This window comes from Meleagris gallopavo, chromosome 12 (assembly GCF_905368555.1).
Source record: "Meleagris gallopavo chromosome 12, MGAL_WU_HG_1.1, whole genome shotgun sequence".
NCBI classification, from domain to species: domain Eukaryota; kingdom Metazoa; phylum Chordata; class Aves; order Galliformes; family Phasianidae; genus Meleagris; species Meleagris gallopavo.
In genome coordinates this window covers 19738317-19753041 of record NC_139415.1, presented here as the reverse complement: position 1 = coordinate 19753041, position 14725 = coordinate 19738317, and the positions used below count along the sequence as shown (strand labels likewise).

Genomic DNA, 14725 nt, shown 5'->3' with positions numbered 1-14725 from the left:
AAACAAAAACCTGAACTCTCATGAATGTAAGCAATATCAAAGACAGGCATTAACCTTCAAAACACTCACCTCTGAGAGTTCTCATCCTCAATGTTTGTCAGCCCTGTGACAGGATTGCTCAGTTGTCTCCACACTGTACTCACATCCCCCGAATCCAAAGCCCTGTTAATCACAGCCACAGAAGAGAGCATCTCTACAGCAACAGATAATTCTGCATGGGTGAGGTTGCCCTGCATACAAAGGGGAACACAGATCAATTATACTTGCTCTTCACAAACTACTGCTAGAACACCAAGAGATTAAAATAGAACCTTACAGTGTCAAGTAGCTCAAGACTTAAAGATTAAGCATCAATCAGAACAGACTAAGCATCAATGCAGTTCTATGAACACTCAAGACAGGCACATTTAGTGAAACAGACAAGGTAGATTTGGTGATCCATATCAATTTACAGAAATAAGAATATATTACTTACATCGTGGCTTTGTTGCTGCAAGGTGGCCAGCTCCTTTTGATAAAGATTGGCAGCAAATTCATAAACCTCTGGTAGCTGGGCCTCTGGATTCATCATTTCTGCTACAGTCTTATCAGCATCACCCATTCTAATTGCAGCATTAATTCTGGTCACTGCTGCCAGCCCTAGAAGTTTGAAGAGGCAGCATGAGAACAAGGAACGCAGACAGTTGGGCTCCCAGTAATGAGAGTACTTTTACTGTATTCAATAATAAGATCCCTAACCTAAAAAAAAAAAAAAAAAAAAAAAAAAAGTAATTCCCTTACAGGTTTTCCAATCAGTTATTCACCCAACTAGTCTTGCGTTATTGTAAACAGCCAGACTACATAATGCCCTCTTTAAAGTAAGACTCATTTTTAAACCAGTTTACCTTTTGTCTGATTACCAGGGGACTGTCTCACCAACTTCTGCCAATAAGAAGCCTCAAAACTGCCAATGTTTTTCATAGGCAATTCATAACAACTTTTTCTTCCAGTATCTATTACTGGTCATGGTAGTACCAGGCATTCTACTGCGTTCTCTATACCCTACAGCGTTTTCACTTTAACATAGCACAAATAGGTAAATAAACATCAAGTAGTATTTGGAATCAGTAAGGCACTTTGAAGGTAACCTCCTAGTTACTAGACCTGCACAATCTCCCTCTTGTAATTTAAACTGCCCGTAACCAGATCCCTATTAGCTTTCTTTTTATGTGTTATAAATTGAGCTAATTGCTATTGTACAGCCAGAATTAAACACTGAAAGCTTCTGGAACTTTCTCCAGAAGAGAGTTTTGCATGGTATCAGAAGCAACTGATTAAAAAAATCCTGAGATCTACATTTTATTCGCTATCTGATACTTAGAAACAGCCATTAAAAAAAAAAAAAAAAAAAAAGCTAAAAGTTCCATAGCTCAAATCAAGTAAGACTTATGTCAGTAGTCAACAGGTAAGCTAGTTTTAACACCTCATGGAGCAATCCACATTTCCTTCACAGGTCCATAGAACAAAATCTAACACAAACTGCCTAAGAAAAGAATTATTTAAGGTGGACACAAGTTCCATGTTGCTCAGCATTTCATCTGATTTGCTGTTATCTCAAGCAGTATCTTTAAGAGCTTGATAGAAGACACCAGAGCTAGCTGTCATGATTATTTTTCACTTTTCAGTAGCCTCAAACTACTTAAAGAACATCCATAATAGTCTGAGATAGCCCTGGTATAATCTCACATGAACACAAACATCGTGCTTTCTCATCCTGATCACATCCCACAGATATTTTGTCACTATCATTTTTGCCACTCCTTACTTTGCTGATATTGTTGTGCTGCTCTGTTAGCAGCATCCACACCCAACTGTAAATCCTCCTTCTGCAGAAGACCTGCAATGCCAGCCTGAGGAAGAAAAAAAAAAAAAAAAAAAAAAAAAAAAAAAAAATCAGGGAAAACATCAGCTCATTCAGTGCAAATAGCTCAGCAAAAGGAATAAACACACAGAAGGAAACAGCCTTTCCTTAAGGCACTTCAATTAGTCACAGTAATGCAATCAAGTCACGGTATTTTACACCCATAACGTACATATGCATCTACCACAGTGCCCAAGATCTAGTTTGCTGAAACTGTACAACTAATTTGTCCACATTTTTCTTGGGTCTAAAGGCACACAATACCTTACGATTCTGCTTGGGTGTACCTTTTCAAAAAATAATTCACTGAAGAAATATACTAGAAGTAACCACCTTCATAGCCCCCTATTTTCCCCCATTAATGTGTATGACCTTGTAATAACTGAGACAACACTGTTTTTTAAATCTACTACATAAATTTTTTAAGTAGCATACATCTAAAACCCACCGTAGGGTTGGCTTGAAATGAAAAACTAATGTCAACCTTGATTATGGACAGGATTTTCCACAGTGAAAGTAGTACAGTGCTTATCCAATGGATACTTATAAAGCACAAATATCCACACTGTCTGACCACTGAGAATAGTAAAATAAGAGGAAATATGTGCCTATATTGTACGGTTCTATACATAATTTAAAGTTTGGTCAAAGTATTTTAATTACATATACCTACCTATACGTATGAGCATTACACTGGCCTTTCATACGCAGAGATGAAAACTAAACAATGTTTAATGTATGGTTACGTCTATAAAGTTTTTCCAAAGCAACACTAAACTGTTATGCATTTATATTGCAAGCAATTAGCATGCAAAGGACAATGAGATGGTGAAAGGGAAATAAATAAAAATGTAAATCAGCAATCACAGTGATCCAGGCTTTTGCATACCTCCTGTTTCTGCTGCCTATCACTCAAAAACTGCTTGAAATACCAGTCACAATTTTCTCGTAGCAATCCTCGGAGTCCCAGGGCTGGTGTTGCCAAAGCTTCATACAGAGCTAACGCATCTCCTTGTTCCAAAGCTAGGTCAATCTTGGATATGGCTGCACACGCTAGCAATAGTAAAGCAGAATTTTCAGAGAAACATTAAACGAGTAAGTCCCATCACCTATATAACCTATTGCTCAGAAATAGTCTTACATCTGATAGGTGTCAAATTAGGCATGTAATCTGAATGGAAGACTTCCAAAGCCAATTGCAAAGCAGTACTTCAACGAGAGACTGAAGGATGGACATAACGTGTTACTCAGAGGGATAGGAGGATGGCAATGAAGCTCCAGCAGCAGCACAGACAATCCATTCTCTTAAGGAAGGGCAGCAGAAGTCAAATAAATACAGCTTGCAACTACATACATGTTCAAACAAACAAAAAAATGCAACAGAAGAGCTCCCTTCCATTTATGTTAGCACTCCAGAAGCTTTCTGCTTGATACTGAATGCAAGGAGGAGCACAGGTATCATTTTTAACTATGCTTTTAATCAGAACTATTATTTTAGCACGATACCTACTGTTCACTTTATTGATGTTTCCCTGAATCTCAGCTTGAGTCAGAAGTTCTTCATATACATCTCTCTCTCTCTCCGAATTTTCTGAGGAAATCTGAAGATAAAATAAAAATGAATCGATCTCCTTCGTTTTCACAAAGACATTTTGTGATCCTGTCGTGGAAAAAGTTGGTTAACCACCTATACATAGGTGAACTCCCTCTCTTACAGCTATCTGTGTCCTACATATGCAAGAAGTCCTAAAACTACACAAACTCCAATTTGAACAGCACAGAAACACCTTAATCCAGTTTACAGGCTCTATATGAACACATAGTAGAACTCCAGAACATGGAAGGCCAATAATATAAGTAGAATATTTGTTATGCAGTGTTCTAAAATTACCCAGAATCTCTGAGGGTCAGTTGGTTATTCTGACCATTTAATTGTTGTAAAAATATATCAATTTTGCCTGAAAATTCCCAAAGTATAAAGGATGATATGAATGCTGCATGTACATATGCAACCCATAATCCAGAGCTGAATAGAGTAATGCAACTATTGCTGCCTGTCTTCTACAATAGGAAAACAGATTACTGGGCCAGTATTAGAATATCAGCAGGAATAAATCCCCCTAATACTACTCTCACAGGACTGTAACACACTCACTCAGCACTCCCCTAAAGCTTAAAACTACAACATAAAATTACAATACGAACAAATAGCTAGTTTAAAAAGATTTACTTACCCTGTTTTTAGCATTCTCCATCTTGTCTTTTTTCGCTCTGTACAGAGTGTCTTGGTAAGTAGATTCCAAGTGATCATCAAGATTGATTAGCATGGCATTAGGGTTCTTCATTGCCACAAGAGTGTCAGCTGGAACCTGGTGGTCAATTGCCTCATTAATGGCAATGACAGCAGCATGTACTGAAAAAGAAGCCTGTTAGTTACTCACAAACATAACAGTCCTGTTAAACACTGAGAACTTGACTGAAAAGTGAAAAGTTATCTGGCAGTTAACTAGAAAGCAAAACCAGGTCTGTATTTTTCTTACAGCAAGGGACGTAAAACCGGACGCTCAGTATACAATATTTTGGTCTGAATAATCACAAAAATGAAACCTACGTGCTGCTTCATCCACAGAGAGTTCATTTGCTAGAATTCCTCCAATCTTGCTGAAGGCAGGCATCTGAATGCCGTACTTCTCCAGTTCAAGCCTCATATTACTGATTTCTTCCTCTGAAACATATATTAAAAAAAAGTGTTGCACAATCTATAGGACACTAGGAACCAGCTCTGCAGTATTAGCTGTGGCTACAGGAAAGGCTGGAAAAACTACAGTAAATAACAAATCATTGTTTCATTTATACTTTGAGTATAACTCTGTAAAAGTAAGCAAAATAAACAGAAACTGCCGTAATTTTGCACATCTTCCTAAAATTTGTATTTATCCCAGAAACTCGTACAGAAGTACTCTGTGTTCTTTCCCATGAGAAAACATCGCATAACTCAAATATCTAGAAACACACTCCGTTATTCTGAGGTGCTTCAAAGATGGCAGCAAACAGGTCAGGAAGATGCCCGAACAATGTTTTTTCCTCCAGCAGAAAAGGGGATGGAGAATATGAAGACATGCTGCTGATAAACGCCAAATAACCCAAAAGCAGCGCCCTTTAAGGTTAGCTTTTCATAGGCACAATTAGTAAATGCTGTGCAGGAAAACACAGCTTTTAAATCAGGTATGCCCTTAGTAATCTCACCAACACAAAACACACAAAATCAGGCACTTCTGCAACAATCAAGCAACTGAAACTTTGAGGAGGTATCTGTGTGGGCACACGCAGCTCTACTTTCAACTCTTAAAGGAGACCAGAACTGCTTACCAAGCACTGAAGTGAAGCATCTCCCAAGGGGATAAAAGTGACATCAAATCACCTTTCAACAGGAGTGAAAAACTAAGGGGCTGTTATTTGTGAAAACAATGGTAGTGAACCAACGACTATTTAACAACCTGGCTAATAAGCATCCAAAACAAACCTTCCGCTTAACTTCTGGAACTCTTCACAACCATTAGTATCTAATTTAATTTGCATTTAGGAAACCTACATTAACAATCCTTTTATTGACTTAGACAATATCTCCTACAGCTGAAATAAAGGCAGCGCATACTGGTACAAACTTTATTTTTTTATTTTTATTTTTACCTGTGAAGTCCACTTTCCCATATAAATCCTGAATTTGGGGGGCAAGACCCAATTTGAACAGGTACAGGCTACAAAAGAAAATAAGCAATGAGAACGAGTAATTTTTCCACGTGGTTAATTTTAAGATATCATAATTTAAGAGATAAAAAGGTCAAAGGAACCATTCAAGCATACCAACCCATATAACAGCTCACAACTACCAACAAGGTACAAGCTGATCCTCCTGTCTCCTTCCCTCCCCAGCTGCACTTGACTTGCTCATCACCCTGAAGTCTCCATAGAATGAAAATGAAAGGGACCACTGGAAATCTTCTCATCCAATCTCACTGCTCAAGCAACATCACCTTCAGCCAGTTGCCCAGGACAGTGTTCAAACAGCTTCTGAACAGTCACAAAGGAAAGGATCTCCTAGCCTCACCAGACAACCTATCCCGCTGCTTAGTTACCCTCGCAGGAAATACAGTGTGTCCTGACGTTCTGATGGAACCTCCTGTGTCTCAGTTTACATCTATTACCTCCTGCCCTGCCCTTAGAAACCACCAAATAGAGCCTGGCTCAATCTTCATTACACAATGCCTTCAAACATTAATATACATTGATCAGATTGGATCCTTCTTGCCCCTGCAGGCCTGCTCTTCTCCAAGCCAAACTGCCCCAGCTCTCCAGCCTTTCCTTATACAAAAAATGCTTCAGACTCTGAATCATTTCAGCGGCCCCGATGGACTTTTATCATCAGCTCCATGTCTCTCTTGCACTGAGGAGTCCTGAACTGGACACAGTACTCCAGGTGTGGCCTCATCAGTGCTGTGTCAAAATAGTCTTAATAAGGGTGATGTGACTTACTAATATGACGTAAGCACATTCACTTGGTCATGGTTTCCCCTCCCCCCCCCCCCCCCATAATTTCAGTGAATTAATCTGATTAACAAAGAAGCTTGATGAGAAATGGAACTGATACAAAGCTAAGACAACTGGGACTGGGGAAAGAGAAGCAAGTTCTCTGCTCAGCACAGCTCATGGACCTGTACCCTCTAGTCAAATATCTGATCGTTAAAAATAAATTACAAAAAAAAAGAAAAAAAACCCACAAACAACTGTGCCTCAGATGGAACTCAGTTTTAACTGCATGGAAAATAAACAACAGACAATTTCACATTTCTACATTACCTCAATACGCAGTATCCAAATTTCCTGCATTTAAATTTCAGTATCTAAAGGGAGGCTGTAAGAAGGAAGGGGCTAGACTCTTTAGGAGGATCTGCTGTGATAGGACAAGGGGAAATGATTTCAAACTTAAAGGAGGTAGACTTAAGTGAGATATAAGGAAAAGGTTTGGTGGGACTTTTTTTTTTTTTTTTTTTTTTTTTTTCTTTTTACAGTAAGGGTGCTGCAACAGTTGCCCTGAGAGATGCTGGAAGCCCTGTCCTTGGAGATGTTCACACCAGGCTCAGAGCAACTCAATCTAGCTGTAGACATCCCTGTTCGTTGCAGGGGAGTTGGACTAGTAGGACTTTAAGGGATCCTTCCAACTCAAAAGATTCTATCTGTGACATTAAAGACAAACACTAGATAGTAGGAAGAAATTCTTTATCATAGGGTGGTGAGATGCTGGAAAAGGCTGCCTGCAGAACATTGTGGATGGCCCATCCCAGGAGGCATTCAAGGCCAAGTCGGATGGAGCCCCGGGCAGTCTGATACAGTGGGGGGCAACCAGCCCGCAGCAGGACTGGAACTAGATGATCTTTAAGGTTTCTTCAAACCTAAGCCGTTCTATGTGCAGATTGGAGCGAAGATCTACAACAGCTCCACTAGTCCCCGTTCACCCTTCAGCCCAGTCTTCTTTCCGTCACCTTTCAGCTTTCCAGGCAGATTTCAGAAGGAACTGGAGATTTCTGCCTCGCATGCCTTACCTGAGTGCATGAATACAATAGATACAGCGCGGCATGTTCTTGCGATCATAGATATCTGTAGTTTCTGGGTAGAATATCTGAAGATAAAACAAAATTAGCAGTCTGAATGATACATCCACTACATAATCAAACGTCCTAACTGTGCTAAGACCAAATCTTCTGCAATACACTAATGAAAGAATCTACAAAAACAAAACTTTTCACACTTCTCTGACCCTGGCACATCTCTCCTGCTTAGAGTCACTTTTTTTTTTTTTTTTTTTTTTTTTAAATCTTCCACCCAAACCAAAACTCCTTTTTTCCTGCCCAAGTTCTACACACATGAAAGCACATTTCACTTCCTTTATGTGCCCACACTACCTAGGTCCATGTATTTTCGGGCAACTGTGTTTATTAAACTCCTCTGAGATATTGGGCCATTCCCACAGTGTAGCCAATAATTTATATTTAAGCCATACCTAAAGCCTATTTCAAATTTGCCAATGAAGCTTTTAAGATAATCTGAACAAATTGCGAACTGTTTTCTGCTGCACTGCTTCTTTTAATATAGATTTCAGAAAAACTGTCACAATCTTACTGCAGCTCAGATACTGCGCAACAGAATGCAGAGTACAAACAATGTACTGTAGACAGTATGCAAGATTTGTAGTATGGGATAGAAGAAGTAACTATTATGCACTTAATCATTCTCACTCACAGCAGGATGGAAGATTTCATCAAGTTCTTAGATAGAAATTCTATACAAATGCAAATCTAAAGAATGAAAAAGCCATATGAATTCTGCTGGCTTTAGTGCAACAGGAAATGCTCCCACAGAACATAAAGTTATTTTTGAGATTACATAACAGTTTGCATATACAACACAGAAATTACCTTAGGAAGGCCAATCTCAGCCATGGCATTTAGCCACTGAATTACATTATCAGTGTGCCGGAAGTGGAGACCAGTTGCCTGAAATAAAAACAGAAACAAGAGGACATGCAAAATATCACAGTCGACAATACAGTGAAAAAAAGAGTACACCCAAAGAAAAAAAGTGTCAGAACTCTTCTATATACGATTACAATGCTTATTTATAACACCACAAGTTCTTTCACAGCTGTAAGCTCAGACATAAAGCTAAGAGTCCACAGCCCTCACTTACCAAGCCCTCAACTTAACCAATACTCTCAAGCAAAGATGTTTCTCATAGAATCAGAGTGGTTCCAGTAGGAAGGGACCTTTAAGATCACCTAGTTCCAACCCCCCCTGCTATAGGCAGGGACATCTCCCTCCAGACCAGGTTATTCACAGCCCCATCCAGCCAGGCCTTGAATGCTTCCAGGGAGGGGGCATCCACAGCCTCACTGGGCAACCTGTTCCAGTGTCTCACCACTCTCACAGTAAAGAATTTCTTGTTGATACCTAGCCTAAATCTACGCTCCTCCAGTTTAAAGCCATTGCCCCTCATCCTGTCCCTCCCCAGCTTTCCTGTAGGCCTCTTTCAGGTACTGGAATGCTGCTATAAGGTCTCCCGGAGCCTTCTCTTCTCCAGGCTAAAGAGCCCCTGTTCTCATAGCCTGTCCTTGCAGAGCAAGTGCTGCAGCCCTTCAATCATCTTTGTGGCCCTCCTCTGGACCAGCTTCTCAGTTAATATTAATATAAAAGAACTTTCTGCTTATTCAGTCCACACCTCTGTCTGCACATTTTCCTATTTGAGGTCTATCTAACCCAATATCTACAGCCAGCAGCTCTCACCTTATATCTAGTCTGCTCCCTATCATAGATTTTCTTCACAGAAACCACTCTGGGGGAGAAAAAGTTTCCAAGTTTGGCCAAGTAGACACCATTTCTCAATCCTTCTTCCAGTTCTGTTGTGGGAGGAAGCTCCTCATTCAGACAGGCCTCCATCCACCTGGAAGCGCAAGAAGAACAAAGAACAATTTCAATTTGTGAACACAACCCCATGCTAAGTAAGTTCCATGCTGCTACTGCTACATCACTCTCCAGCACAGTATTTATTTAGCATTAGAGGCTGAACTTCGGTACAGCACTATCAGACAATCTGTGTCACTGAGATAATAGATAGTAATGCCTCACAAAAAATGTTAAGTACAGAGCCCAGGAGTCAGTACTTCAGAAGTAAAGATACCATCTCCCCATCATATTCTTCCTCCAGCCCATGATTTAGCTGCTGCTGCTGGTCTACATAAGTAGCCAACCTGTCTTTGTAACACACTTAAATTTTCTTCTCAAGTATAGGCTCATCTAATAAGTATCTTTTTATTCAACTTTCATAAAAGGTTTGGTAGTTCATAGAATCATAAGGTTGGAAACTACCTGCAAGATCATCCAGTTCAACCGTCCTCCCATCACCACTGCTGCCACAAGCACCAAACCAGATCTTGCAGCTCCTCATCCAGACTTCTCTTGAACACTTCCAGGGACAGCGACTCCACCACCTCCCTGTGCAGCCATCCCAGTGCCTGACCACTCTCTAAGAGAAAAAGTTCTTCCTTATGTCTCACCTAAACCTCCTCTGGCACAACTTGCAGACGTTTCCTCGGGTCCAGGTTGTTGCCTCGAAAAAGAGGCCAAACCCCTCCTCATCACAACCTCCCTTCAGGAAGTTGTAGAGTGCAATGAAGTCTCCTCTGAGCCTCCTCTTCTCCAAACTGAACAATCCCAACTCCCTGAGCCGCTCCTCGTAAGACTTGTGCTCCAGACCCCTCACCAGTTTCGTTGCCCTTCTCTGGACACGCTCCAGTGCCTCAGTGTCTTTTTTGTAGTGAGGGGCCCAAAATTGAACACAGTACTCAAGGTGTGGCCTCACCAGAGCTGAGTACGGAGGGATGATCACCTCCCTGCTCCTACTGGCCACACTATTTCTAATGCAGGCCAGGATGCCGTTGGCCCTCCTGGACACTGGGCACACTGTCGGCTCATGTTCAGCCGAGCATCAACCAACATCCCCACGTCCCTTTCTTCTTCACAGTCATCCAGCCACTTTTAAAGACATTCCCTCATGTTGTATCATTATCAGGACATGTAAAAAGTCTCTCTCCCCCTGACTTACTAAGCTCCCTTCAAGTACCGGAAAGTCATGATGAGGTCTCCCCTCCCTAGAGCCCACGCCAAGACAAGCAAGCCCAGCTCCCTCAGTCTTTCTTCACAGGAGAGGTGCTCCAGCCCTTTGATGATCCTCATGACACTTCTCTGGATCTGCTCCAACAGCACCATGTCTTTCCTCTGCTGAGGACCCCAGGCCTCGATGCAGTAATCCAGATGGGGTCTCATGAGGGCACAGTAGAAGGGGACAATCTTCCCCCTCACCCTGCTGTCATCCCTCTAAATGCAGTTCAGGATACAGTCGGCCTTTCGGGCTGCAAGCACACACTGCTGGTTAACGTCAAGTCCTAAATCCACCAGAAACCCCATGTTCTTCCTTGCAGTAGAAGGTCAAAAGTATTTCATCGTATTAATCAAAGGTCAGAAAAAAATAAATCTGGCAGTACTTAACATGCTTATGAAAACAGAATACATTCCATAAACATAGAACAAGGACCCAATTTCAGAAGCGCATCTTCAAGTAAAAAGATGGCAACTCAGCACAACTCTACCACTTGACATCATTACAAAAATGTAGATACCATGTTGTAACATATGATGTCAGCACTTCTGTCAGAGTACGCAACGCAATCCTTAGGCTCTTACAAGTGTGAACATCAATGCCCCAGTTTGAAAGCTTCTCTCTGTTTTGGCACCGCACTTCCAAATTGACATGGAGTTGAGAGAAGTCAGAACAATCCAGGGAAAAAAGGACCACAGATCTATTAAACAGGACCCAAGGAGAAATATGAGAGTACTGGGTTTCCAGTTTAGGAGAAGAATAAGACAAGAAAAGTCAGGTTACAAATAAAAACGTGTAAAAGGCTGCAGGTAAGCAAAGGAAAATATTCTGTTCTTCATGTCCGTGAGCAGGAAGTAAGGCATTATTACACCAAGGCACATACAAGTTTGGAAATAGTAGGAACCTTTCCATGCTGAGAATACCAAAGCACTACAGCAGTGAAGTCTTTGTCACCAATAATTAAATAAATAAACAAAATCTTTAAGAGCATGTTAGATAAGCATAACAGGAACTTCTACTAGGCATAGATTTTTTTTTTTTTTTTTTAACCTTCTTTAGGCAGAAAAGCAGTCTAGAGGATCACAGAGTTGAGTGCTTTTTTTGTTTTGTTTTTGTTTTTTTTTTTTTGTTGTTTGTTTACAATGAATCTATCCAGTAACGCAGAAACACACAGCAGGTAAGCTGCATCCAAATTACTCCCCTTACAAAATATCATGACTTGAAAAGTTCAAGGTATTTGAAACCCCCTTATTCTTACCTCTTTGCTTCCTCCAGATGACAAAGGTATTCGTAGGCTACATTTTGGCGTCGTCTTTCATCCATTTCCTCTGCTGTTAACCTTTCATTATCCAAGACAGCTGCAAATAGTCAAATAAATACTTTCAGATAGAAGAAGACTGAACATCTGTAGCAAATGGACAAATCAACACAATGAGAAAGGCATTACAACACAGATGTGATGATGGAAGGACTGCCACAATAGAAAGGTCCTACGAAGGAAGGGAAGAAGATTGCCCACCCATATCAGAAGATTCCAGTTCACAGGAGAAAGCTTCACCAAGGAGGGATCTCCAACCAGGCATCCCTCCCCGGTGGCAGTCAGCCCTGAAATGAGCCCTAAGAGAGGTGCGGCCAGGCTGCACCCATCCTGCCCCACAGCTGCACTGCCTTCACCTGCGCTCCCAGGGCTGACCGGTCCTTTCCCCAGGTGCTCAATCAGTGGGTCAGGACGTGACTCAGCAGCTCCCATACAACACGAAAAATCATATCCAACCTTCCTCACAGGAACTCATCCCAGGCATAGTTTGTCCCAGAAAAATGAAGAAACAAATACACGTTCTTTGCAAATAACAAGAGACATGGTTTCCTTATCCTTCCACCCTTATTGCATAAGTTTACCATCTTCCCTGATTTCTCAATTTAACTTTGATTCAACTTTTCCTCATCTGCCAATTTCTCTGAAACCGTCCATTATTTTCTTACTTCCTTCTAGCTTTGCCTTTCTCTTCCTCAGAAGCACATTAGTGACATATCTCTCTCCACCTATCTACTGATTTTGGCAGTCAAAGATTAAAGGACAGCTGCATATTTTCACACTACGTAATTTCTTCTACACATATTTAATCCCTAAAACGACAGAAATGCTTCTCTCAGCCACCACCTGGAGCATAATTTAGATCCACAACCTGCATATCATCCTCGGATCAAAATCCTACAGTTACATGCCTAAATCTTTCCGATTTTTGTGTATTCAAACACTCTTTCCATTTACTGCTAAGTACCTCCTCCATGCTCTCATGCTGAAAAAGCCACTATTTTCTTTTTTTCAAGGTTTTATGGATGAATTCGACAAATAGGAAACACCTTGTACCGTTGTTAGTCAAAGGTTAGCTTACGCCTGAAATACTTCCACCAAACAAAAACAACGGATCAGAGATCAACCACTGCATTTGAGATCAAGCAAAGCCTTGGTAAGAACTGCCAGGACGTCTCAGAAACCCGTCTGAGGTACCCACACGCATTTTTCCCATTACTTCAGCCTTTCCCAAAGCTCCAAGAGCCGACAACGGCCGCACGCCACGCGGTACCGCCCCCGAGCGCTGACGCCCCCGCCCCTCCCGCAGACCCCACCTGCGGCCGCGCCCCGACCGCCGCTTTCGCCATCTCCCATCCGCCGCACGGCGTTTGCTCCATCTTTGCTCATTTGTGACGTGACGTCTTGCACGAGCGACCATACACCGCAGAAACGTCGAATCGAAGCCTCCCTCTCCAAAGCAAGCACATTTTCGAGGAGACGAAGGCGTCCCACCTGAACGCATCCGATCGATTCGGATGGTAGGCGAGGGACCGCTGCCGAAATAGCAGGGAGGCGGCCGGAACGGCCCGCCACGGCAGCGGCCCGCCGCGCCCTTCTCCCGCCGAGATCGCTCCACCAGCGCAGCCCCCGCCCCGCCGCGCTCCCCTCCCCGCGGCGGACATGTTGGGCGAGGCGCGCAGCGCGTCCGCGGCACACGCGAGCGATCTTCACGCGGGAGGCCGGCGATAGCCCCGCGCTGCCCTCCCGCCCGCCGCCTTCTCTGCCGCCCGCGGAAGACCCGTCGAGCTCGGGCGAGCTCGCGCGACTCAGGCACCCGCGCCGCGCCGCCCCAGGGAACGAGGCTCCCCGCTCCCCCCACCGGAGCCTCCGCGCCCGGCAGCGGTCCCGGGAAGGGACGGACCGCGCAGGCCGGGCTGGGCGTCGCCGGTCGGGATGTCTCCTGGCGGCGGCGGTGCCGATTCCCGGAGCCGAGCCCGAGCCCCCCGGTACTCACAGCCGTAGTGCGGCCGGGACATGCCCAACCCGTCCACCTCCTCCGCCGCCATAGCGCTGCGCTGGTCCGGGGCCGGCCGGGAGCTGGGCGCGGCTGTTCCTCTTCCTGCAGTGCCGGGTGTGGTGGGGGAGGAGCCGCGCCGCTCGTTCCGTTGCCGGCTCCATCCGCCGGGGTTCGGTTGGGAAGCCGCCTCTGCTCTGCTCTGCTCCGCCCGGCCCGTGCGTATCGCTGGGCTACGATGTCACCGTCCAACGCCGTTCTGCCTCTGCTGTGCGTCCAAACCTTAAGAGCATTCCAAGTTCTACAGTAAACGCAGAACGTAATACCGGCTGTCCGTTATTCAGAGGAAAGGAAAGCTGGGATAATACGAAGTCATATACAAATAAGGCTTTAAGAATATATAGGCTCAACAGCAAAGGATTGAAAGATGGAAACGTACCATTATTACCAGTTACCATTTAATAATTACCATTATTAACAGGATCATTATTAAGACCAGCTTTACAAACCAGATGGAAAGATCGCCGTGCATCTTGCAAATACACAAATCTGTGTGCATTTCTTCTTTTAAAAAAAAGTATATATTTTTTAAAAAGTACACACAAACGCGGCAGCATTGATCAGAACTACAGAATAATTTTCACGTGAAGAGGAACTACTTAAATTACAACTTCACAGTTGACAAAAGAGGTACCCAGGAGGAGAAAAATGGGGAGGGAGAAAATGAGACTGAAGAAATAATTTACTCATTTCTACTCCTAGAATAGGCAGTCAAAATTTAAGCAAACAGAAAAATTAAGCAAAC

General features: G+C 43.0%; 1 protein-coding gene across 4 annotated transcripts in view; it reads right to left on the bottom strand.

Annotated features, from left to right (window-relative positions):
* Positions 1-14100, bottom strand: part of IQGAP1 (IQ motif containing GTPase activating protein 1) — a 47375-nt gene extending 33275 nt beyond the window's left edge. For 2 of the 4 annotated variants that reach the window (XR_014885946.1, XM_085234093.1), the window contains exons 1-13: positions 13241-13480; positions 11868-11967; positions 9238-9394; positions 8374-8451; positions 7501-7577; positions 5591-5658; positions 4512-4625; positions 4135-4313; positions 3411-3501; positions 2790-2953; positions 1805-1889; positions 476-639; positions 70-230 (exon numbers count right to left, since the gene is read on the bottom strand). Coding sequence is in view for 3 of the 4 variants with exons in the window: in XM_085234093.1 (XP_085090219.1) it covers positions 70-230; positions 476-639; positions 1805-1889; positions 2790-2953; positions 3411-3501; positions 4135-4313; positions 4512-4625; positions 5591-5658; positions 7501-7577; positions 8374-8451; positions 9238-9394; positions 11868-11967; positions 13241-13313 (1511 nt within the window). In the remaining variant the exon portion in view is untranslated. Of the gene's footprint in view, positions 1-69; positions 231-475; positions 640-1804; positions 1890-2789; positions 2954-3410; positions 3502-4134; positions 4314-4511; positions 4626-5590; positions 5659-7500; positions 7578-8373; positions 8452-9237; positions 9395-11867; positions 11968-13240; positions 13507-13920 lie in introns of those variants that run through there. The other 2 variants (XM_085234095.1, XM_085234096.1) reach the window with 2 other exon arrangements.
* Positions 14101-14725: the final 625 nt, after the last annotated feature.